The sequence below is a fragment of the Merops nubicus genome, unplaced genomic scaffold (assembly GCF_000691845.1).
Source record: "Merops nubicus isolate BGI_N331 unplaced genomic scaffold, ASM69184v1 scaffold13721, whole genome shotgun sequence".
Classification (NCBI taxonomy): domain Eukaryota; kingdom Metazoa; phylum Chordata; class Aves; order Coraciiformes; family Meropidae; genus Merops; species Merops nubicus.
The window spans coordinates 8,922-33,360 of NW_008587693.1; the positions used below are offsets into that span (position 1 = coordinate 8,922).

The window sequence follows — 24,439 nt, forward strand, 5'->3', positions numbered from 1 at the left end:
TGAGCTCAGGGCTGACACCGCTCCCCCGCCTCGCCACAGGGCCCGGCTCTGGAAGAGGCCGGCCTGCCAGGGGGATCCCAGCCCCGGGAGGGTTTGCACCGCCCCAGGGAGGACTTCTCTGCTGGCCACCTTGCCACGGCAGAGGTCCCGTTGGGTGCCTTGGGCAACAAATTCCAGCTCTGTGACCCAGCCCTGCCTTGGCGACCAAAGCAGGGGTGCACTGGGCTGCTCAGGGGGGCTTTGCTCATGGTATGCTGGGGTCGAAAAAGCCATGGAAGCGAGAGCTAAGGGCTCTGCTCCACTGAGCTCCCCTGCTTCTGGCCGTGTTCGCCCTGCCTGTAGTGTCAGTTTGTTCTGCCCCCGGCAGGACGCTCATCGCCCATAGCCACAGACCTGATCACATGGAACGCTCTGCATTAAACCCTCCTACCTACAGGACTGAGATTAAATAAACTAAGTCCAGGATACTGGAGGAAATTGTTGCTGTATAAACATAAGCGCACAGCATGTGTTTTTTAAATCTCTCTTTCTTCACCTAATTCTGAAACTGGAATTGTACTTCCACAGTTAGCTGTGTGTCCCTTGTTATTACAATCAGTAGCTCTCATTGGAATTTGCGTTTAAAAACTTCTCGACTCTGTGAGAGAAAACTCTGGCCTCGTAGTTCCTTTAATTCTACTCTGTGCTTTGCATGGAAACTGTTCTGCTGTTTCAGAAAGTCCTTGGATTTGTTGTAGCTGTTTCTGAATCTAATATTGGTATAAATAAAGCACAAGGAAGAAAGCTTTCCTCAGCTAGCTGACAAGTAGAAATAATTTGTCTGTGCCTGTTGTTTTCAGTTATGAAAAGCACATTTAATACATTTCAGTTTTAATTTATTCATGCCTTCAATGTGTTCACTGCACACAAGACCATAAACATTATAAAATACTAGACCAAAAAGCATTAGAAAGAACCTAAAATGATCAAAAATATATTTACCCCCTTCTGTGATCTTATTATTTCATGTAAACCACTGTGATTTCACACTGAAATAATTATCATTAGTCCAAGGCACCCACACACATATACACATACATGTGCACTCAAGGAAAAAAATGTTACTTTCAGGGGATGTTATCTCACCTTTGTGATCTCTTAGAGTTGATTATATACACCCATTGTAAAAGAAACAACTTCAATTAGCTATGAGAACAATTGTCATTTGCATTCTGACGATAATCAAAAGCCATAGCTGGGCTTAAATGTTTCTAGTAAAACAGTATTAAAGACTTTGGGTTTGATTTAAACCATTTTCACACTGGAGTTCATTGGTATGATCAGTGTTTGTCCACAAAAAGGCTAATTTTGGGGCACTCACTGTACAGGTAGGGTCAAATAGCAATAGGGTTTCCCTTTTTTCATGCAAGCAGTTACCTTGTTCTTATTTTCACACCTGTATTTTCCATCTAGATGCATTTCAAGGTTTTGTTTATCCTTTGGTCTATGCCATAAACACAAATATCTTAATTTTTAAGACTTTTAATGAATGGCTTAATTTATTTGCCAGTGAGAACATGCCACACACAGACACATACACACACACACATGATCTTTCCACCACACAGTACTGAAAGCACATGGTCTGATTACCTTTACTATCCTAATGAGAGTTTTCAGCTGGTAAATGTGCAGCTGCAGGTCCATGCGGTCTGTCAGCCAGGTGCAGACAACGCTCATCGAGCTGGTGTACCATTGCTGCAAGAGAGACAGGACTTCTCCAGCAACCACCCCAGGGCTGCGTGCTGTGCCCCGGGTAGTGGGGGCTGCACCCAGCACCCCCTCAGCACCCACCTGCCCCACCAGCCAGCCTGCTCACGGGCTGTGACAGACTTGGAGACAGACAGCTTTTTTTTTTTTTTAACACAGAATTTTCATGCATGAGCTTTTAAATTTTAATAATTAAATAAAAAAAATAATAACAACAACAAACTTATTAGGAGGGGCCAACAGCAACACCACAATGTTTTTGTGATCTGAGGCTTGCCAGCAACGGCGAGCATGTGGCCCAAAACATTTTTTAACTTGTTCCCCCCCAGCAGTGAGAACCCAATCCTGCCTTTAAGTGTGTCAGACCCACACTCATGCTACTTACCGTCTCAAAATTCAACCCTAAGAAGCCACGGGGCGAGTCTGGCTCCCTGATGGTGAGCAGAGGGGAGGCTCATGCGGGGCAAGGTTTGGCTGCAGGTGAGGATGCTGGTGCAAGCACCTACAGGCACCTGCCCAGGCAATGCTTGGGTGTCACCCTCACAGATATGCAAGATGCAAAAGGAGCAAAGAAATGAGCTTGTTTCAGGCTGCTGAACTCCCGGCCCCCCCCAGGGCTGAAATGTTGCTGTTTGTCTGTGGCAGAGGCTTTGCAGCTCTGTGGCGGCAGCCGCCAGCCCCGCAGCGCAGGAGGTCTCTGGAGGGCTGTGGATCAGTGCCCTGCTCACACAGGGCTGGCACTGCCCATCTCATGCCACGCAGGAGAGCAGAGAGCCCTCGAGAGAGAGGGAAAAGCTGGTGGGGAACACAACCCCCCCCGAGTGCTCAAAACGGGTGATTACAGTGGTCTGCATACAGAACCCCCCCGTGCCTCTGTATGCACAGTCACAGGCTTCACTTGCCATCTCTTGCACACACACACACACACACACACACACACAGAGCCAAACCTGTACTGCAGACCAGCTACAATCCACCTAGAAACAAAGATTAAAAAAAAACCCAACTCCACCAGACCAGTTCATTAAAATCTTGACCAAGGGCTGTCCAGTTTAGTCCAACATGCACAGTTTAGTCCCTCTCAACTAGACTAAAACCTTGCTTCAGCCTAAGCAGGTCATGACACTCCCCCATCCCTGCACCCTTGGGTGGGGGTCTCTCACACAGAAATGTGCCCTCGTCCCTCCAGTTGCTGAAGCTGCCGGAGCATCAGGGGAATGGAGACAGCTGAATATCCTGTAATTGCAAAACTGAGGCCAGTGACTGGTCACCCTCCACCCTTCAACACTGGCTGAGAAGCCAGAGCCTGCCTGTTGGATGTGCTGCTGGACGTGTGGCTCCAACACCATCAGCAGCCACTGGGCAGGGCTTAGCTGGCAGCATTGGGCCCACAGACACAGCTGTCCTGCAGCACACACAAGGCTCATCTAGGCCAACAAATGGGTCCAACCAGCCCAGCATCACATCAATGTAGGCTCAACACACATTACTGAACTGTATGGTAAGGCACCTCCCTCCAGCAGGAGCAGACAGCAGAGGTTACTCATGTTGCACAGGGAAGGGCTCTTCCCCCTACTTCCATGAAGGTGTTTGTGTACTTCTATTTCTACATTACTTCTTCATAAAATGGAGAAAATAAAGGGATGGGAGAGTCACCAAAGAACTGGCATGTGGTGATCTCTTGCTCAATGGTTACATCTTGGGTAACTTGTGGCAGTTTCCTGCTGGCCCATCATCTCTAGGACACAGACGTGGCAAGAGCAAGGAGCTCAAACGAAACTCATTGAGACAGGCAAGCAGGAGCTGTCTCCACAACAGGAGTCAACCTCAGATACTGTTATCTGTCACCTGAGGTCCTGACGTCAGATCTGGGTTGAATTGTGAATGAAGCACCCTGGTTAGCTGCTGTAGGGCTGGCCAGCATCACAGACATACACATAGTCTGGTGGGTCTTCATACCTTCCAATCCCTCAGCTCCCTCAGACTGGTCTAGTGGGAGGTGTCCCTGCCCATGTCAGGGGCATTGGAACTAGATGATATTTAAGGTCCCTTCCAACTAAAACCATTCTATGATTCTAGGTCAGAGCATCCTTGGAGGTCCAGAGAGCCCTGTGTGCCTGTGGGTGCTGGCACAACAACCCAGGACAGCCAGCAGCCAGCTGGGGATGGGGGGCACAAAGTGACTGCTGTCACTGGGGGATCCACCTGGGTTCCTTGCAATGCTGGGGGCCCACGTGCATTAACAAGAATTTGTTAATGTTTATAATGTTAGTTTTCTGCAATCAGCGTGCTTAAATGAGCCATGCTCTTAGGTGACATGAGCTGTGACCCAGGGCCTCCTTCCACCACCTCTTTAAATCAAACCTGCGGAGGAGCAAAGCGACCCTACGTTGTACACACCCCCTCTCCCTTCCACAACACAACCTGCCGTGCCTACGGCACCTCTCTACGAGATGAGAAGTCCCCATGGGGCAGGTCCTGCCATTTCTGGTTGTCCCACGCCACGCACGGCTGGAGGGGTCTGAAACAGAGTTCTAACCTCTCTCTGGAGGTTATCAGCAAGGTGACTTCGCTGCTGTGAGACCTTCAGGTTAAGCAAAATGAGTAATTTTCCTGTTTTTCTAGTAGGCACCTGAACACGCAGGATTCTGGGGAGACACAAACTCCTCTGGGCCGATTCAAATCGTACCCCTCTCCTTTGAGCACTGGCTGACAAGGGCTCAGCCAGGCGTAGTGCTCAGCTGCATGAAAGGAGCTCTCTTTCTCAAAGCTAAGTTACTCCAAAGACTTTCTGCTTTATAAGAAAAAGACAAAGTCTAATTCATTGATCTTGATACACAAAACCATCACGTCACTTCATAGAGCACACACCAACTGCTGAATTTAAGCCCTGCATATTCATAAAAATAAGTTAGCCCATAAATTAAACGTTCCCTTTAGCTATCACTAGTGTTGATGTGCTATAAGACGCACAAGCCCTCTGATTCATGACTAACCTACCAAAGAAGATAACATTTGCATATGATTATGTTATTAAAAAACAACAACAAAGCCAAATGCTCCAAAAACGTGATCATTTCAGACAAAAGAGCACAGCACAGTCCTGCTGTGACACTGCCCAACTCGCCCTGCCCGTGGGGTCTGCCTGGCCCCAGGGGGCAGTGGGGTGCACGATGGAGACACGGGGTTCCTCAGGGCTCCAGCCTGGCTGTTCATCCCCCTACACAAGGTGCAGAGGGCACAGCCCAAATCCTGAACCTCAAGGCCTTGCCATGGGGCTGCAACACATTTCAGGCATGCTTCTGGAGCGCCAGCTAAGCTGTGGCATAAGGGCACCAAATTAACTGGTATAAATATACTTTCAGAAAACTCCTCACACCTGGTTGTAAAGAATGAGTAGACCTCACTGATGCTCCCAGGCTCATGGACCTCAACTCCACATGTAACTCCCTGCAGCACACACAGGCAGGACTGATGCTAGCTGGCATCCCTGCCCACCACTCAGAGGACGACTCACACTCGGTCTGGGGGCACAGGGTGAGGAATGGCTGTGGAGGGTGCATCCTGGTGGGTGCCACACACGCCCAGGGATGTCAGCAGGGAAGGGACCAGGGCTCCCGCAGAGGCACACCATGGCCCCTGCTGCCTGCTGCACCACCTGACCTGGCAGCCAGCAGAGGCAATGCAAACAGATGCCCTTCGGGTGCTAGCAGAGCCCAGGAACAGCAAGTAGCTACCATATTTTCATGGCTAGGACTTTAATCCTGCCTTCAGGTTAGTTCTTCTGTTCCTCTTCTGTCTTTCACAGCAACACCCATTGCTGGGTGCTAGCAAGGGGAGATGAAGTGGGCCACGGGCTGGCTGGGCTGCTCCTGGACAGGCACTAAGAGGATCTGAAGCATGCCAAGGGGTGGGCTTCCAAGGATGCCCATCCAACACTGCAACAGCTCAAGCAATAAGCTTCCTCATTTCCCCCCCCCCTTTTTTTTTGAATGCAAAAGCATGATCAATAAGTTGCTGAAATAGCAAGTTTGTCTCTGAATACATAAATTGCAAAAATTGATATGAATAAATCTGCAAGTAACACACTGAGTGTGGCACATTTTATCAAATCAAAAGCCCTGTGCTGGGTTCCTGCGCTTTCCGGGAGGTGGTGTCATTACACATACCCAGGAACATCTGCAAACCCCCATCTCCTTTGGTGTGAGCTGAATGGAAGCATGACCTCCTGTTCCTTGCCATGAACCTTGAGTTCACACTCATATTTTACATGTTACAGGAAGCCACAGCTCACCCCAGGGGTGCTGCAAACAGAATCTCGTAAGCCAGATGCAACACTGCTTCTTAAGGCACCTGAAGGAGCTGTATTCTTCATTCAAAAGCTTACATACTAGTAGCTTAAGGTCACTTCAGCTTTTGTAAAGAGTGGGACAAAACCAGGAATGCTTATAGGGCTGGGTTGTCAGCAGGGTAGCAGAGGGATTACAAGGAACCTGTGACTCTGCCTCTTTCTGCCTTTACTGGTAGTTTTTTTGTGTGTGAACAAGTGCCATACAACAGATTGAGGCTGGTATAAAGGCCTGGGACTGTGCAAGAGCACCCCGCTGAGCCTCAGCTGTGCTTGCAATTAGCAATAGGCATGAAATGATTATTGTTGTGGTGGCTGATGGCAATCTGAAGTGACAAGTTTTATGGGGGAAGTTGTAGTAGGGATGTTCGGCAAGTTTCTGCAAACCATTAATCGAAGGCTGCAGCACAGTTTAGTCAAAGCTATTTTATGTCATTCCAAAGGTCTCACAAGGATGCTGAAAGAATATTTTTCTGCTCTCAGTGCCTTGGAATGGAGTTTTTCTAGGTCAGGGATTCTTTACTGCCCTATTTAGTGTCAAAAATACCCATTTGCCTCAAATTAGCAGAAAGCTTGTAGTTAAGGGCTAGAGATTAGGCATACAAAATTACTCAGCAGGTGACTGCAGGGTGGATTTGGGGGTTGAGAAGTCTTTAAAACTGACTACAAGACATTATATACTTCTGACAAAAGAACATAGTAATCCTACCTGCTTGCTTTAACCACTGTTGTTTGTCTATTATTATGTGCTTTAATGCTCATAAGAGCAAAACTACTGGTGATACTACTCAATTACCATAGTAACTCTCCCCTATGACCTCTCATTTCAGTACTCGCTTTCCAACCAGAACCAATCCAAGCAGGGCAAATCTATTTAAAACTGTGACACACACTGCACAAGGAGGCTCCAAACGCCGGCTGGCTCCTTCTCTTTGTCTGGGACATGGACTTGCTTTGAAATGCTGAAAGGCAGCTTTGAAATGAACCCTTAGATTCAAGGTGTTTGAAAGGTGAGGGGGTGGATGTCGGGCGGCCGCCTCTACAGCATCCCCGAGCCAGTCAGCATGGAGAGAGGGGACCACAGAGGTGGCAAGGGAGAGAGGAACGGGTTGACTCTGAGTCTTATTTCCCAAAGGAAAACTGAACCTGCTGTCAGGCAACAGCTCTCTCACAGCAACTCCATCAGCCAGGAGAAAGAAAAAAAAAGACTTAAAAAATTACCGACTCTTTGTATCTGGTGTTTACGCCGGTGTCCACTGGGCCAGAAGCTCAGCTGGTGGAAACGGCAGCGGGGCTGTGCTGATTTACAACTGCTGACAGTAGGTGCCAGCCGGCAGAGCCGGGGCCGGCCCCACCCTGGGTGGCTCAGGGATCAAATTCGGTATTCGGCGTTGGCACACGCCTTCGCGGCAGCCACCTCCCCTTGGCAGGTGCTGTGCCCCCGGGGAGGTAGGGTGCAGCCACAGCACCTCGGCACCGTGCTCTGCAGGGACCAGCTCTGCGCCGGCGCTGCCCGGAGCCCTGCTGGGTGGATGGGAGCAGCAGCTCTTCTGGAGAGGTCTCACTGCCCAAGGGGCTCCCCTGCTCGCTTGCAGCGTGCCCTGCACACACAAGCAGCCACGTTTGTATTCATGAAGGTGGCTGCAGGCCTGCCACCCAAAGCCCAGGCTGATTGACAGCAGTTGTGGAAGGACCGTTCTTGTCCTTCCAATCTTCTGTAGCCACCAGAGAGTTCCTCTCCACCTTCCCTCAATGTTTCTTTTGCTGTTGATCCCAGGCAGTCCTTGCAATTGCAGAACTTGGTAAAGACAGCAAGGATGGAGCATAAAGCCTCAAGGCCAAGGTATTTTTCATCTCTTCTCTTTCAGAAAAAGAAGTGAGCTGCTCCCAGCAAGCCTGAGCGTGCACAGCAGTGTACGTGATCCCAGTTTGAGAACCTCCTCTGAAGACCAGCTGAGCTGGGATGCTGGATGTGGATGACAGCGGTGGTGGGATGAAGCGCGACTCCTGCCCTGCTCCCAGCCAGCACTAGAGAGGTCTTGGCCAGGCTGTCAGAGCTGAGCCCCAGCTATTTTTCAGGCTGTGCTTTGGAAACCTGGGTTTTCTCTTGCTGCAGGAGAAGATGTACTGTCAGGAGAATGATGGAAGAGCAGGGACATGGCCTTGGTGACAAAGTATGTCTGAAACTCTTCAGATACATGGCGGTGGCCCTGAAGAAGGACCTGTCACAGCCGAGGTGGGCGAAGAGCCATGGTCCCTCAGGCACACACTGAGCTCTGGCCTCAAGTGCTGATGAGGAGACAGGGATGGACCTTCTGCCACATGCTGAAGAAGGAGGAGACACATCTCTCCCCTGCAAACACACGTTTTCTAGATGGCAAGCAGGGACCTGTGCACACAGCAATCCGAATCCCACGTGTTCATGAACTTTTCTTCCTGATACCCAACAAGATCCATCCTCTCTGCCAAGTATCATTCCACAGTGCCCTGCTTATGGGCTCCCCCTCCCCTGCTGTTTGCCGGGGACTAGAAGAGCCATCCAAAGGCAGATGAGCATTTAGAGCTACAAGCCTCCTCCTCCTCCTCCGGTGTGGAGGGCCAAGCCTGCAGCGGGGTCAGCGGCTCAGGCCCCCAGGCAAAGAGCATCTGGCTCGGCTGCGTCCTGGCCGTGGCCACGGGTGGCATCAATAATAACCCAGTGACTCGACTTACACCTGCCGAGGATTTGGTCCCTTCCTCCAAGCCTGGCAGGGGCCAAGACTCAGGGGACCGAGCGTTGCGCCTGGAAGCATAGAAATTAGTGTGACACTGCCCACGTTACAGAAATGAAGTTTAGTAGCTAGGGATCTACGAGCACACAGCTAACCAGAAAATAAGCAATGAGTTAATATCACAGGCATTGATCAGCTAGTCTTACAATTAATGCTTCCAATAAAAAAAAAAGCTCCCCCTTTTTATTCAACAGAATAAGAAATTAAACACTTGTGGGCTCATTCTAAAGAATGAATGAAATTGAATAAGCTACCTAGCACTTGAGATTCCCAGCGAGTGCTTGAATAGAGCAAACCTCCTGAGTTGAATGGATTGCCTTTTGGGACCAATTTGTCTCTTTTCACTCTTTATTCCTCCTTTTTTGCTGACAGATGTACAAAGGCGGAACTGCGCTGTGCAGCTTAGCTACATGCACCCACAGCAGCTGTCACTTTTGTCGAGCAAGTTAATCAAGCAAATGCCACCATATCCCACTTTCTATAAGGAACAACATGTTATAGACAGTAGTCTTGGGAGACGGGGAGGGAGGGAGAGAGACTTTATTTTAACTTTGAGTAGCTGGTATTTTTTTTTTCCCCCCTCTGTGTGTAAAAAAAAAAAAAAAAAGAAAAAAAAGCAGCCAAATCCAGTAGCACAAGCTGACACTTTTGTTTTCCCATAGAACAAATATTTAATATGATTTTAACTCTAATTTGTACTAGTGAGAGAGCTGTCCGGTTTTAATTAAATTTAAGGGACTTAGTGGAAGACAGTTAAAAAAGAAATGGAGGCTTTTTGTTTGCGTTAACGCTTGTTGATAATAATATATTGATTGTCAATTGCTAAGCCCAAAAGATTAGTGTAGTAAATACTATTATCTGAATGCCACAAGTGAAGTGCTAGCTTCCCGTCCCTGCTTCTCCCTTTGTGAGGCAGTTTGAATCACTGGTTGTTATTTATACATTTTCTTTGATAAAACCAACTTGTGTGGCTGATTTTTTTTAAACCCTGCCTCATTAAGTGCATAATAGCATTTACGTGTGGGGCTTTCTGCTTTTTAGCCTTTCAAGCTTAAGCTTATATTCCTCTCTCACAACCATGTTTCAAAACTTGGGATGTTCACAAACAATTGGATACTCACCAATATTGTATATATCAGATGCTCTCTTGCTATTGCCAAAGACTAGAAAATAACAGAACATTATCCACAAAGAGTAAATAAATAGTTATCGTCCTGCTACGCTCCCGCACGCCAGATAATAATGCTGTGCCATCATTAGGCAGCTTTTCTATTGCACATGATTCTTAAAGCACACAGACTAGTTAGGTATGCAAAAGTTGACATCAAAAGTAGGTCTTTCGGCGTGGACCTATGGAGTACACAACAGCAAAGCCCCACGGAGGCTGCAGGCAGCCCTCGGTTTGGGATTTGTTATTGTGAGAAAGGTAATTCCTCCCCAGACTTGGGCACTTCTGAAAATATCTTGCCTTTCATAAATAAATCTAAGTTTTGGGAGCAGATTGCTTTGTGCTAACTTAACTTCTCCATGGGGTAGTCGGCGTGCTCTGTTCAGACACTGAGCACACAAAATGGAATTGTTTGGGATAAGTGAACTCTCTGCAAAACTCTGGACTCTACGCTTGCAGCTTGCCCATAAAAGCAAATCCTCCACCAGCCGTGCTTGGTGAAGGAAAGCAGTCCTCACAAGAGGCAATGTGAGCTACATTTTCTGAATTAAACCTCTCTACTAAACTCTACATTAAATTCTAAAAATCCAGTAAAGCACTAACAATTTAATAAAAATCCCCTGAAACCTCAGGGTCTTTTTTTTTTTTTTTCTTAACTGTTTTATTACTTTATTCTATCAAAGCCTTATGAATCTCTCTGGAGTCTCCCAGATCACACTCACACTGAGCTATTACTCCAATAAACGACTGTACTGTTTTTTTCCTGGGATTTTTTTGTACTATTGTAATGCTATCACTGCAAGTACACACAGTGTATTCAACATCCATCCCAATGCTGTAATTTCTGGGTGCCTTTTACTCTATTTTATATTCATTAACTACAAAATTTCATTCTCATTGACAATGTAGCTACACAAGGAAGTTACAAAGTCAAAGGGGCTCGATATTAAAATAATTTGTATTATTATTTAATAAAGTCACGGTCCCAGAGTTGCATAATAGGGTTAAGCTGCTAGCCAGAGCAACTCATCATCTGTCTAGGATGCAAATGGCATCACCGAATTACATTATCTTCTTTTTTCCCCCCCCTTCCCTTCACAAAAAATAAACTACAAAATAAACTTGGAGTCGCATAAGAGTTCTGCCTTCAAACGGGGAAGAGAATTCAGAAGCAAGGCGAAGCGCGGAGCCGGGAGCTTTCTGCAGTACATCTGGTACCCGAGATCACCCACTGCTCGGGGAGCTCAGCAAAGGGGTGCGCTCCAGGCTGCCGCTTCACCCTTAATTGGCTTGGAGTTGGACCCGAAGGGGCTTGGCAGGTCGGTGCCACGGGTGTTAATGGGAGGGGGGCGTGGGACTCCTTGTGGGCACGTTGCTGCGCCTGCTGGTGGGACTGCACAAACTCCCTGCTTGCCAAAGGGCCACGACTCATCCCGCACGCTCCTTGCTGCTGATTTCCCTCTGCTCGCAAACCAAAATAATGTTATTCCTTTTCAGGGAGGAAAAGGAGGATCCACATTTTTTGTGTCAGTGGGGCCAAGGTCCCCAGTGAACAAACATGCCCAAGAAGATCATCTCTAACACTCCCTGCGCGCAGAGCTGCAAAAGCCAGTGAACACCTACACGTGCTTTGTGCAGCTGCAACTCCACGCGCCGCGGTGGGTGCAGGTTTGTTTACTCCGCACCTCAGAGACTTTGCAGACAATCCGTGTGCTCTCCTCACACAAGCAAAGCTTTCCCACCACAGGTACGCTGCCAGACAGAGCCAGGAAGGGACCTGCAGATGGTACCACACCTTCACCAGGGGAGGAACAACTCTGCTGCTGGGGACATAACAGCTTGTCCTTATTCGGGTAGTCCCATCCCTGGCAGAGGTGAGGGCAGGGAGACCCAGGGCAGGAGATGCCAATGCCCTGGGGTGGATCTCACTGAACTAGCTACTGCCATGCTGGCCCAAAGGGCTGATGTGGTGGCTGATGCTCACAGTGATGCAGGAAGGAAAGTCATTGATACTGGTCCTCATGGCACCTCTCACTGCTTTCTTATTCCCTATGTCCTCAGACCAGGGACACCTCACACCTTAGTGAAGGCAAGCACCTGCAGGTTTGCAGGCTCAGAGCCTCAGTGGATGCCTCCTTTCCCCTCTGAGACAGGACAGCCCCAGTCCTTGGGCACTGCATTATACACCTGCAGAAAGTGCTGCTTTTTGGGCAACGTGTCCTGGCTAAGTACATGCCTGAGTTGGAAGATCCTGCCTTTACAGGATGTGCTGGCACACAACACCCCGTGTACCTGCAGGCAGGGGGCTGAGCTCTTACCAGGGCCCTGGGTACACCATCAGGTTGGCTCTGGGTGCTGGGCTGTCTCTCCCTTGGCTGTAGATACAGCTCAGCAAAGTGCACAGCATTTTCTGGGAACTGTCAAACAAAACTCAAAAAAACCTGCTGCTTTGCAGTATTATGCAGACCTTGGTTTTCCTAAATGAAAGAGCTTCTGCATAAAAAAATATAAAGGCGTACACACACACACAAAACCACTTCTGTATGGATGCTAGTTCTCAGATACTTTTTTTAACCTATAAAATATTCTCTGCTTATTTCCATGTTTCAAAAAAGAAATTAAATTGACATGTTAAAATCTGAGTTTCTATATAAAGCAGCTTAGTAAAACAAGATATCCACGCAGCGTGCTGCTTTTTTCTGTCCTGATTCCAGGGCAAGGCAGTGATGATAGAACTGGATGCGAAGTTGCTCAGTAAGATGTGGTATAGTAATGCATGCTATGGAATACTTTAATTATGCTTGTAATTAGGATTAATTGAGAGCTGTCACTAGGTGGGAATTGGTAGACTTTAGCTTTTTTATAGCCTGCAAATTTCAAAAAAGCAGTTAAAGGCTGCCTGGGTATCTCAGTCCGGAGAGTTTTGTGAGCACAGAAAGAGCAGCATCCCTGGTATCATCCCTGGGGTTACACACAGAGGGAAAACACACTCCCTGCCTAAGTCCTGCTAAACATTTTTGCATGGCAATGTCATACACCCAGGGTGAGGTTTGAAGGCGCACCAGGAAAGGGAAGAGCCACAGATCAAGAGGAGAGAAGTGCCCTGGGATGGCTCATCTCACAGCATTGCTGGCTGCTGGGGGGGCAGCGGGGGCTGGATGCCTTGCTGCCCGCAATACACAACTGCACTTCTTCCCCAAAACCTGCCTCGGCTACTCGGAAATCAGTAAATGATCTTTCACTCAGGGCTGGCCCTAAAACAAAAGTCTCTGACGCCCAGCAGCACTGTGGATGATGTTAGCAAGCCCATGCTGACCCTAACGTAACGGAGCAATCAGTCTGCCTTCTTAGAACGATTAATGGAAAATCTCCTCTGGAAAAGAAATCAAATTAACTGTCTTCAACCAAATGTCTACTGGAACATGAAAAGCTGTTCTGATAAAGACATTTAGGAGGGGAAAAAAAAAATCTTACAAGCATGTAAAATCCAGTGACAGATCTAGGACTTATTTTATTAAGAGTCTCCCTAAAATAAATTAAATGGAGCCTACTTAAATGAGCACTTCAGGAAAGAAGCCTTGCTAAGGGGAGTGCAGGAGAAGCAGGAGGCCACGCGTGACTGCACGCCTGCTGCCATGTGAAGCCACGCACGGGGCTATCAAGGGTTGGCTCTGAGGAGAGGTGTCCATGCTGGGCTCCTCTCCCCACTCCTGTGTGGCTCCAAGAGGGCACATGAGAAGTAAAAGGGGCTGTAGATGGATGCTGCATGCTGTGCTCCCAAGGGACAAAGAGAATTCGTCCCTTCCTTGAAGGTATATGGACAATTGTTATTGCAATTTAATTGCTTCCCCCACTCCCTGCAGTGGGACTGACTCCAGGTCTGGGTCCAAGTCCTGGCAAGGCAGCCAAGGGCTGTGGCAGCCTCTGCAGTGAAAGCTGTGCTGCTCCAGCTCCTCTGAAGATGCACAAGGAGAAAAAAAGCAAGCTGCACTTCCTTGGGATCAGTCTGCCTAATTGTCTTCGTTTCACAACTCACTTGGGAAGGGGGGGAAGAGAGGAGAAAAAAAAAAAAAAGCAGCAAAAAACAACACAGAAGAAATAGCTCAGTGGAGGCCATATCAGGATGGGAGTGGGAGAGAGTTAGTGCCCTAATGAGCAGTCTAGCTGCGTAGGAGGGAAACAGGTTGTTGTCTGTCTAAGAGAAAGCAGTGAGAGAGGCTGCAAGCAGATATTAGATGGGAGCCCGGCGCACAGTCTGATATCCGTTCTTCCCCTGATCCTGCAACCCATCCTCCTGTGAGTAATTCTAACTCAACAGTGAGTAGCTTCACTGACTCACGACCAGGCTTTTGGGTTTGAGGAGGGGAAGGAGAAGGGAGAGTGAGAAGGGCTCTCTTTTGGCATTTGATTGTGCCGTGCAGGGCTTACAATCTAGCAAGAAATGTCATGACTCTGCAAGCACACCTTCAAGGGGCTGCCAAAATCCAAGTGGGTAACCCCAGTGAAGGTAAAAGCTTTGATTTTAAGAATAAGCTCCTGCCTAAGTGTCTAGAGAGGACCTGCTGAATTAACTGATCTAGCTGCCAATCTGTGTTTTGTAATTTTTCTGGGTACTCAGGTGTGGTATCAGACTCCAAAACAGCAGGTACTGAAATAGATGCTGAGCTGCCTGTGGATGCTCAAGTAAACCAGTGAGAGACACTCAGTCAGGTTCCTGGAAATTTGTGTTAGGATTTTGCTGAAGTCTAGGACTTGCACAGTGCCCTGTAGCCTTATTACTCCATATTTCTGATATTCAGAAGTGAGCTACCAACAAGAGCAGCCACCTTTGGAAATACAAGGATAGTCCTTAGCTGTGTCCTCAGGCGTGGCGCTCTTGCTGGGCTGCTGCCTGGGGAAAGGTAATGAAAATCCACCAGCTGCAACATCAGCCTTGGGATGCCACTGGAGCTCCCTAAAAGCTCAGCTGAGCTGAGCCTGAGGGACAGGACCCAGTGCTAAGCCCCAGCTTAGGGTTTTTGCCTCCTTGAGGGCAGTGGGAAAGAGATGCTGGCTCCTCTAACAGTTGAGCCATAGCTTCTCCTTTGTGCTGGGAGAGGATGTGGAGGGACTGTCCCTCTGCACCCAGGATGGCACAGGGCAGAGCACAGCCCCAGCCTCTCCCATCGCCCTCCCCAGCATGCCCACCTGGACCCCGCTGACTCCCCCTTGCCATCAGGACAAGAAACCGCCTCCGTCTTGCGGAGACGAGGGGGCTCGCTCTCCCCTTCAGGAGAAAATGCTCCGTCTGGTATCCCGGCTGTGACACAGACCTTCGAGGAAGCTGAACACACACAGTGACAGTGAAGTGGTAAAACTGCCTTCTGCAGAGAGCACGGTGACTGCTGCCACCTCAGCGGGCTGTATCACTGCGTGATTAAGTTCTTACCAGACTTTTTGGTAAAGGCAACCTTCCTGATCTGATAACTGCCAAGGACAAGCCAAATATGCAGGGTCAATCTATGCACATTTAATCCCCAGAAGGCAGATTAAGTGTATAATTGACCCATATAATCCATGTATCATCTCCAGTGAAATGTTTTCTATGTCCGGTTTAGGCAGACATGAGGCCCATAAGAAAGCGATCAGAGACAGTATTACCATTGCAGTGGATTTCATCAAAGTTAGAGATGGCTTTTTAATCACTGATCTCAGAGACTGCTAGATTTAAGCAGATGAACTAGCACTAAGCACATCTGTTTTAATCCTTATCTTCTACTCAGGCTGGTGTCTTCAAGAAGTACAAGGAGGAAAAAAATAAATTAATTTTTTTTAGGTCCTTGCAATCTTAGGAGCTTCTCTTGGTGTTTTGATCTCTCATATCAAAAGCATGTTTTTTTTTTTTTTTTTTTTTTTTTTAAGATATTGAATTAATCATCAGAGAGAAAAATGCCATCTGCACTATTTAGGGACTGTATCAGGATGCTGGAATTTGCAGGATCTCGGGGAGCTCACTCCACGTTCAGCAGCCTTTTGTGTACGTGCTGCTCGCCTGTGCTGGGGAGGCAATATTCTTGCTATGTTTTACATCACTGTTTACTAATTTACGAGGAAGAAAGGTTAGCATTCACACTACTTACTAGTCAAACATAGACCTTCTGGATCACATATGTTCTGATGGGTTGAAACCTCTACTGTGAGTACCTAAGGGTGTGTGTAAAGAGATACACACGTACACACAGCGGTAACTTCCACCAAAGGGCACAACCCTTACAAGTAAAACTCCCACTGCCTTCACATAAAATTACAGATGTATAAACTCTGGTTCTGTGAAATTCCAAGTGTCCCCAGCCAAAGGGCACGTGAATTTTGCAGGTTTGCTTTGAAGACTCAAGACCACTCTGAAGATATTTACCCATGTTTAAGATACACCCTCCTGCCTCTGCCTCATTGCTCCTATAAACAGTGACATTCTGTGTGTCAACTCTGGCCCCCTTTCCAGGAAAAAAGAGGTAAGAATTTTACTTTCTATCAGGCACTACACAGCATTTGCAACCCTTCCACACTGTGTGCAAAGTACCACAGCGTTCTGAATCCCAAAGCACCCAGCCACGCACAGGAACGCAGAGAGTGGGTGCTACGATGCTATTCTGAAACTCTTCTGTTACCACTGCTCTCTACCAACGGGCCTTATTATAGTGTTTTAGCTTTAAATGTTACCAAATTAGTGAGCCAGGCCAAGTAAATAAGTCATGTTACTCTGCAGTAAACAGCACTGCCAAAAAGCTAGTTAGGTTTTGATTACCAGCAGAACTCCACGATCAATCTGTTCATTCAATGATCCCAAGAATACGGATTTTTAAAATTAAGATGACTCCATTTCAGGGTGGGGGAGAAAAACCCCTGACTAATTTGCAGAATTAAGAAGATTAACACACAGACCACACAGAAATATCGCAATAATCTTCTGCAAACACCAGTATCTCCCAAAGAGCACAGCCCTGTTCTGCAGGTACAAGCAGGGCACATGATGCTGTGGAAGAGAGATGGTTTCTGAGCTAAAAAATCATGGCAAATGCCAAAAAAGATGCATTAACTCAGCTTCTGCTGGGAGATGACCTAGCTCACTCTGCAGCCTCTGCTCCTGGGAGGAAACACAGGGGAAATGAATGGAAACACTGGGCAGGGCTGTACAGAAATGTGGGGATTTGGAGTGTCCTGGGAGCTGAAAATCCCAACATGTGATAGGCAGTCCTCACAGTACTCAGAGCTGGACAGACAAGGGATTTAGCCCTATATTGCAAGTGTCTCTAAACGTGATCCCACTGAGAGCAGAGGAAGTGCCTGCAGGCAGATTAAGCTGTTTACCTGCCACTGCTGCACGTATTACCACAGAACTGCCTAAAACTGGACAGAGCTTCTGGCTGGGGTGAGCCAGCATTGCTGCACTAAGGCAGCTGAGGAGCTGGTCTCCAACATGTTAATAATCATTGCCTGGAGAAACTGCAGCTAAAGGATCAGTCCTCTGATGTGCTGGGGGAAGCGAGAGCAAAATCAGTCCCAAGTCTAATTCAGCATCATAAATACCATTTTTGATTATTCCTTTTTCTTATTAAAAAGGTAGCAAGCACCTAAAATGTCCTTGGAAAATTGGTAGAGATATCAAAGGAGCTTAAAGACCCCAAGGCTGTGCTGGTTCACTGTGTTAGGTGAGGGGGACAAAGGGCTGTGGCCGAGCTCGGGATAAAAGAGTTAAGCATTTGCTCCAATTTTTACCCCAACACAGGCGAACACAGCACTGATTTAAATGGGGTCTGGGTCTAGGTCACCCCCGGGTACTCATAAACCCTGCTGCTGCTGACCTGCCAGCAGCACCTCAGCCTTGCTGAGAGCTGATCTCAGGAACAAGTCACTTCCTCAGCAGCAGCCTGGCACGACTGATCAAAACAAAATGCCAATGTTTGGGTGTGTAGGGCTCAGAGTGTCCCCTGTCCCTGTGAAGCAGGGGCCTGCAGCTCGCCCTGCTTGCGGGTGCACACTCACATACCTGAGACATGCAGAAAGGTAAGACCCCCAGTGCTGCCCCACTGGTGTCAGGAATGGGAATGGGAACAGCTCCCACCTGCTGTGGCTCCCACATGCAGCCAGAGTGGGTCAGAAGAGGCAGAGCAATGTAAAAATCCTGCTCTTGGTAATTTTATTCTGCATGCACCAGGGAGGCTCAAGGAAAGCAGGGAGGGAAAGGAAAGTTTTGCACTTTTTGCTTTCCACCAGGGTAGTTTTTTTCTTTTGTTCATGTCAACTCTTAATTTGTTTAAAATATAGCTTGGTAAAACTAAGTATGAGTGGATCAAACTGAAATCAATATTTATGCTAATTACAGCCATTTGAAAATTGGAAATAATGGCCCAAAGGGTACAAACACATCAACTGTGAATCATAGGGAAAGGATGAGGGAAAAGGCAGTGTGGGCATTGAAAAGAACAGTCCAGATGAGCTCTGGAAATTTCATGGAATAAATTTCAACAGAAACGAGCAATGCACTCGCAGGCCGGCTGCAGATGGAAGCGACAGCCTTTTGTTTTCTGTTTTGTTTGTTCTCCCCAAGCCTGCTCGATGGGTGATCTGCGTCTGGAGCTCTGCGCCGCGAACTCTCCCCGGCGCGCCCGGAGGAGGCACGGCCGTGCTCCCTGCATGAATGAGGCATTCTCAGTGGATGTGGGTCATGCTAGTAGATGTACACAGCAAGATTATTTGACTCTAATTCATGCCACTTGATATAATGTGATAAAACATTTGACATGAGAGATAAGTTCCATTTTAATCCGGTAAGGTACAGGGGAAAGAAAGAGTGGGAGTTGTAAAGGAGGAAGAGGTTTCTAAGGGACAGGTAATGCGCAGGAAGAGAGGTGCTGAGTGGAGGAGGAGGTTGGTTGGGAGAAAAAGCAGCTTTCCCTGCACACTGAGGAAGCAAACGAGTGAGTAAAGAAAGCGAGGAAGGTTGTACAGTTCCAGAGCCAGGAGACTGAGAAATGGCACTGCTGAGAGATGGAAGGAAGGAAAGTAGGAACAGAAGCTGCTTCAAGCAGAAATCAGTATATGGACAAATACCCTAAAGGAGACTGGAACACTAAAGCTACAGGCTGGCTGTCAACAGAAAACCTTCGCTATAGAACAGCTACGAGGACAGAAAGGCTATAACACAACAAGAGCAACAGAAACAGAGATATCAGTTAACATGCATCCAAATCCAAAACAAACAGGCATCACAGGTCACTGTTCTCTTACACTCCAATGAATTTATCTTGTGCAACAGAAAAATAGCTCTGAGCATCTGGGGCAGTTCCTACCATGCCATCTTCATCAAGGAGACCTCATCTGAACTTTACCTTTGGTGTGAGACACCACAGGATGGTCCTCCCAAAATACAAAACTTGATTCCTAATCAGCTTTGCTTTGGTTAGCTCTTAAAATAGAAATTTACTATGCTTAATTTCCTGTCAGTTTTGGAGTGCTTGTCAGTGAAACACACTGCAAAATGCACAGAGGAGATGGCCCTTAGCAAATGCATCTGCCAAAAACCCGGCTCAAATTTTAACAGTGAGAACAATGACCGAGATGTTCTGCTACAGAGAGATTTTACACAAGCTTAAAGAGTAAAGGGCTCTCTTAGTAGATGCTGTTCTCTTAAAATCCACGCACAGACAGACCAAGACACAGTAGACTAGAGATTTAAAGCGGGCAGAGAGCAGATACGAGCCTTAGTCAGAAAGAAAGGAAAGATTTATTTATTTTTTAGAGCTATAACCAATAAATTTTCTCAAAATGTGACTTATCCTCCTGTCTTATTTTGTCACATTTTGGGTCTCTCCTGCTTGGTGTCCAAGGAGGAGAAGGCATTTACTTACATCAAATAACCTTTCTATATACATCTCCTCATTGACCTTATCACGCAGGACATCCTGAGAGTGGCGGACAAATGTCACATAGGCATCAGCAACATCCATCCCCGGCTTCTGCATGGGGGAGAGAAGAAGAGAGACAGAGAGAAACATGAATAGCACACAGGGGGCAGCTCTCCTGTGTAGCTTCTCCTTCTCCTCCACCTCCTGCTGTCCTCCTGCAGTCCACCCTTCACTTACCTGATGGGCACCTAGTCCTGCTGCTCTGTGCCCCACGCCCAGCAAAATACTGTGTCCAGCACAAGATCATGCAAAGACACTTTGCTCTTTCTCTTCTTTCACCTAGAGCAAAGCCAGTTAGAGGAATAAAGCTCTTCCTCAACATACCAACACCAGGAAAGTTGTCTTCCTACCTTCAGTGCTGTTGACCTAATGAGTGAAGCTGGGCTGGGGTTTTGTTGCTTTCTTGGGTCACCTTTTCTATGCATGCCCTCTAATTTCTGAAGGTAGAAAATTAAAAGCCAGAGTTGGGCTCTTGATTCTTCTTCTGTGGTGTATAAGCAGCTTGTGTGGCAGAAGGCATCCCCAAACCACCTTTCTTTCTCTGTTCAGACCCCTGACTTCAGGTCAGATTTACTACTGCTTTTAAGAATAAACTGGGTAAACCGTAAGGCAGAGAATTTATGTCTACATGAACGTTTAAGCTGCTGTTAAATGGCAGGAAGAATCCCCGTGCTGTGACATCTCTATGGCTCTCTGCAGGATTTAACTGATTTTAAACAGTAACTTACCAGCATGTAAGAGTTTGGGGACAACAGCATTTCTTTAAAGAAAATGACAACTGAAGCAGGCGGATGGGAAAATACTTTAAAAAAAAAAAATCCTGTTCGAGTTCACATTGCTTGATATATTGGAATCAAACTTACCTCAAAGGAAACCCATTAAAATACTGTAACAGGAGTCATTACAAGACCTGCCACAAAAATCTTAAATTTCCATGGCACATTGTAAGTTTGTTAATAACTAGTGTCATTAGTTTCCATTACTGTGATTTACTTCAGATCACAGAGTATCATTTCTCTGCAAGATATGATTGTCAGCCACTGTAAATTGAAGTTAGTTAACACATCTGTGTAATTTCCAGGGTGAAAATGAGGACAGTTTGGAAAGCAGTAGGAAGGGAGTTTTTTAATACAAAGCAAACAATTATCAAGCAAAGGGCCAGTGCTTGGCCCTTGGGAAGCCAGTAACATTTCTTAACACCTACTGCAACAATGACAAGGTATTAATTTGAAAAACAATGAGGACAACACAGACGTGGCAGTAGTCAAGTGTTACACTTTCAAGCAATTTTCAGCACGCCAATTGTGCCCATTTCAAGGTGGCATTAAACGGATATTTTTTTGTACCCAGACAATTACAACAGCATTTGTGGAATTCAGATTTAACTGATAGTTTTCTGTTCAACACCAGGATTTCCCCTCTGTCCCCCAGTCAAACAGGTTTTTCGTTCTTCTTGTCCCAGAAAGCCAGTGGCTCATGGACAATGGGGCAACCTCTTGCAAAGGTCAGGGACCTGTGCAGGGCTGGTGCTTGATTTCATCAGCAATTTTGGGGCTGCCAAGGAAGCCATTGTAACATAGCTTTGTTTCCAGGGGAAGGTGAGGAAACAACAAAAAATAATCCAGGTGAATGATCTGTATATGTCATTCATATATATTATAATATGCAAAGAACTGGAGGGTCCCACTGGCTCTGGGGCCAAGAGCAGAGCTTTGCTCCTCCTGCAAAGCCGTGATGCTGTGGACCTCCCAAGGGTGTCCAAGGCACAATGTTTTTGGAAAAGCTTGAAAGGGTCATATAGCATTTTACCAAGATCACTTCCCTGGAGATGCTTTACTTTCCAGGAAGGTAGAGGTGTCAGAGAAGGCCATGCTTTGCCCTGCATGTTACTTAAAATAACTGTTCCATGCTCAAATTCCTAATGACTAAATATCTAAGATGCACTCAAAGAACTAAGAATTTCAGCTGAAGGATTTCCACATTTTCTAGGGCTAGAAATGAATTTTGAGTCCCTCTTTCTAATGCTTTCAGTATATTGTTCTTATTACTCCATGACAGCAGGTTACTGATCTCTGCACTGGGGCATTTTAAAGGAAGCAAGACCTCTTACTGTTCAAGAGTTTGTCCTCCCCATGCTGGGCTAAAGATACAGCAATTTGTAGGAAAGTTTTCTTTCAGGTTAAAGGGATAGAAACACCGAATAGTGGATGATATGGTTCAAGATGTCTAATAAATCTATCATGTCACATGAGCGCACGCAGTGCAATCTCCTTCAGGTTCAATGTACATACATAAGTTACAGATACAGGTCATCAAACTCAAGGGATTTGTTCTTGATTTACACTGCCCAGTCTAACTAAATGCAGGATTTGGTGTGGTATATTATGAGCTATTCTTCATTTGTAATTGCTCAGGATCTCTCTGCCTGTAAATGTTACAGTAACCCCTTACTCCAGCCAACATTCATTTATTACACTTCAACACAATTTAAATGTAAATTTCTGGCAAGTTAAGTGCTCTGTCTAAGAATGTTAAAGGCTCTTTTCCTTATGAATCTAGGTCTAATTAGAGGAGACGATGTACAGTTTCCCTATACCAATTACAGAAAAATGGAAAAAATTATTTTCATTAACAATTTCGCAAACACATGTTGCTAGCTCATCACCATTTCCCCAAAGTAATAAAAAAGTCATTTTCTGAAAGAGTAACATAAACCAACAATTAGAAGAACAAAAATAAAATAGATTAGCTAATGTGTTAGATGTGTATTGGCTCAGTTCTAACATGTCTGGACCTTTTTGTTTGGAAATTATACTGTATTTGTACAAGTCCAAATGAAGAATTAACAGAATGCACTGCTCCCATTTTTAAAAAAAAATATGATTCAAGCCAATTGCATAAATATGGTACCTTTTTGACACCATCTGCAAATTATTGCCTAAACAGCCTTGTAGGTCTCCATAGGAGGGTAACTGCTCATTATTAACGTCATGGAGAAATTCTTCCCAGTTCAAATGTTAGGAGGCCCATGGTTCAATCTTGGCTGTTAATGCATAATGTGGGTTGCTACACATGCCATAAACCACAGCACAATGCAAATGACTATGACAGAAGTTGTTTAAATTGTGCTTACGGGTACATCCACGTATTTGGAAGCAGCCTTCACCTGTAAAAGGAACAGAAAGAGAGTTTACACCATCAGTACATTTTCAGGTCTTTGCTTTTTCTTTAAACACCTGTAAGAGCTTCTCCAGCCAAGACCTGGGACAATGTAATGCTGAGTAGGGGAAAAGAGTGGTAAGAACCATGTTTCCTGTCTAAAAGAATGGGCAAGGGGGGTATTTTTGTTGTTGTTTTTTTTTTTTTGAGAGGTAACTTTACTGCTGCTAAAGCTCTAATAGCAACAGATGATAGTGTGGGAGTTGTGCTTCTCCCTCTTCTACTTCAGCGAGCGGGGGAAGATGGGGTTCATAAGTAGACATCGTTATCTTCTTCAGAGGCCTCATTCCCTGCCCAACGCCACGTGCCTCCAGAGGCAGTGTGTCTCTCTGCTGTTGGGACCTGCATCCTGGGGACCGTGGGAGCCCCCAGCAGTGTGGGCACGATGGCATGGCAGGGCTGCCAGGCACCTGCACCAGGGTGGCTACTGGGAAGTGCCCAAAGGACCCTAATTTTGTCCCCTTGCCCAAAGTTCCACATGTAGTATGCTGTTCCTGGCTTTGCTTGGGACATCATTTTCCCCCTTTTTTGCTGTCCCTGATGCTGGCAAGAGCTGGGGGACTGTGTTGGGGCAGCTTGCTCATGCCATGCAACAGAGAACTGCCCCAAAGCTTTTGTGCTTGCCTGACTCCAAACAGCTATGTCTGTTTCCTAGGATTTTCACCTGCTTTTAGAAGATGTTATTTGAGGGAGGGCATCAGAGGGTGGACACTGCTCTCTTCAGTGTCCTCACAAGCCAGTGGGTGCTGCAAGGCCCCAGATTTGCTTTGTCTTCAGTTTGCCATGCAGCAGGGTGCCTGTCGCCTGGCACAGGAGGCAGGGTGGCCCCCAGTGGCAGGGCCAACTTTTCCAACTGAGCAGTGCCCAGCTGGCCAGAGAGACCTTTTTCCCACTGCAGCATAAGGCACCGTGTCTCGGAAGGGCGCGGCTGTGATTTTCCACAACGCTTCTGCGTTTAATTAGGGTAAGTGTTGCCGGCCATCTTTGTTTGGGTGTAAAAGCTCACCTGCTTTTAAATATTTCTAAAGCTACCATTAAAACAGCCTAAATATAACACGCACACAGTTGCATCTTGGGATGAATAAATTATGTGTCCCGAATGAGAGAATGAATGTATGTGTGAGACAGAATGTGAGAGTGGGTGGAAGCACTCATATGGTGTGTGTGGGGGGTGCATAATTAAGCACAATGAGGCGATACAAAAGACCAGACTGGTGGTAATTGCCGAGGTGAACGCTGC

At 46.7% G+C, this 24,439-nt stretch overlaps 1 protein-coding gene across 1 annotated transcript in view; it reads right to left on the bottom strand.

Annotated features, from left to right (window-relative positions):
* LOC103781313 (calcium-dependent secretion activator 1-like) overlaps positions 1 to 24,439 on the bottom strand; it is a gene marked incomplete at its 5' end in the record, with an annotated part of 70,696 nt that overhangs the window by 1,406 nt on the left and 44,851 nt on the right. The window contains 3 exons of the mRNA XM_008949021.1: positions 1,633 to 1,737; positions 19,924 to 20,031; positions 23,114 to 23,146. Coding sequence (XP_008947269.1) covers positions 1,633 to 1,737; positions 19,924 to 20,031; positions 23,114 to 23,146 — 246 coding nt within the window. The remainder of the gene's footprint in view (positions 1 to 1,632; positions 1,738 to 19,923; positions 20,032 to 23,113; positions 23,147 to 24,439) is intronic.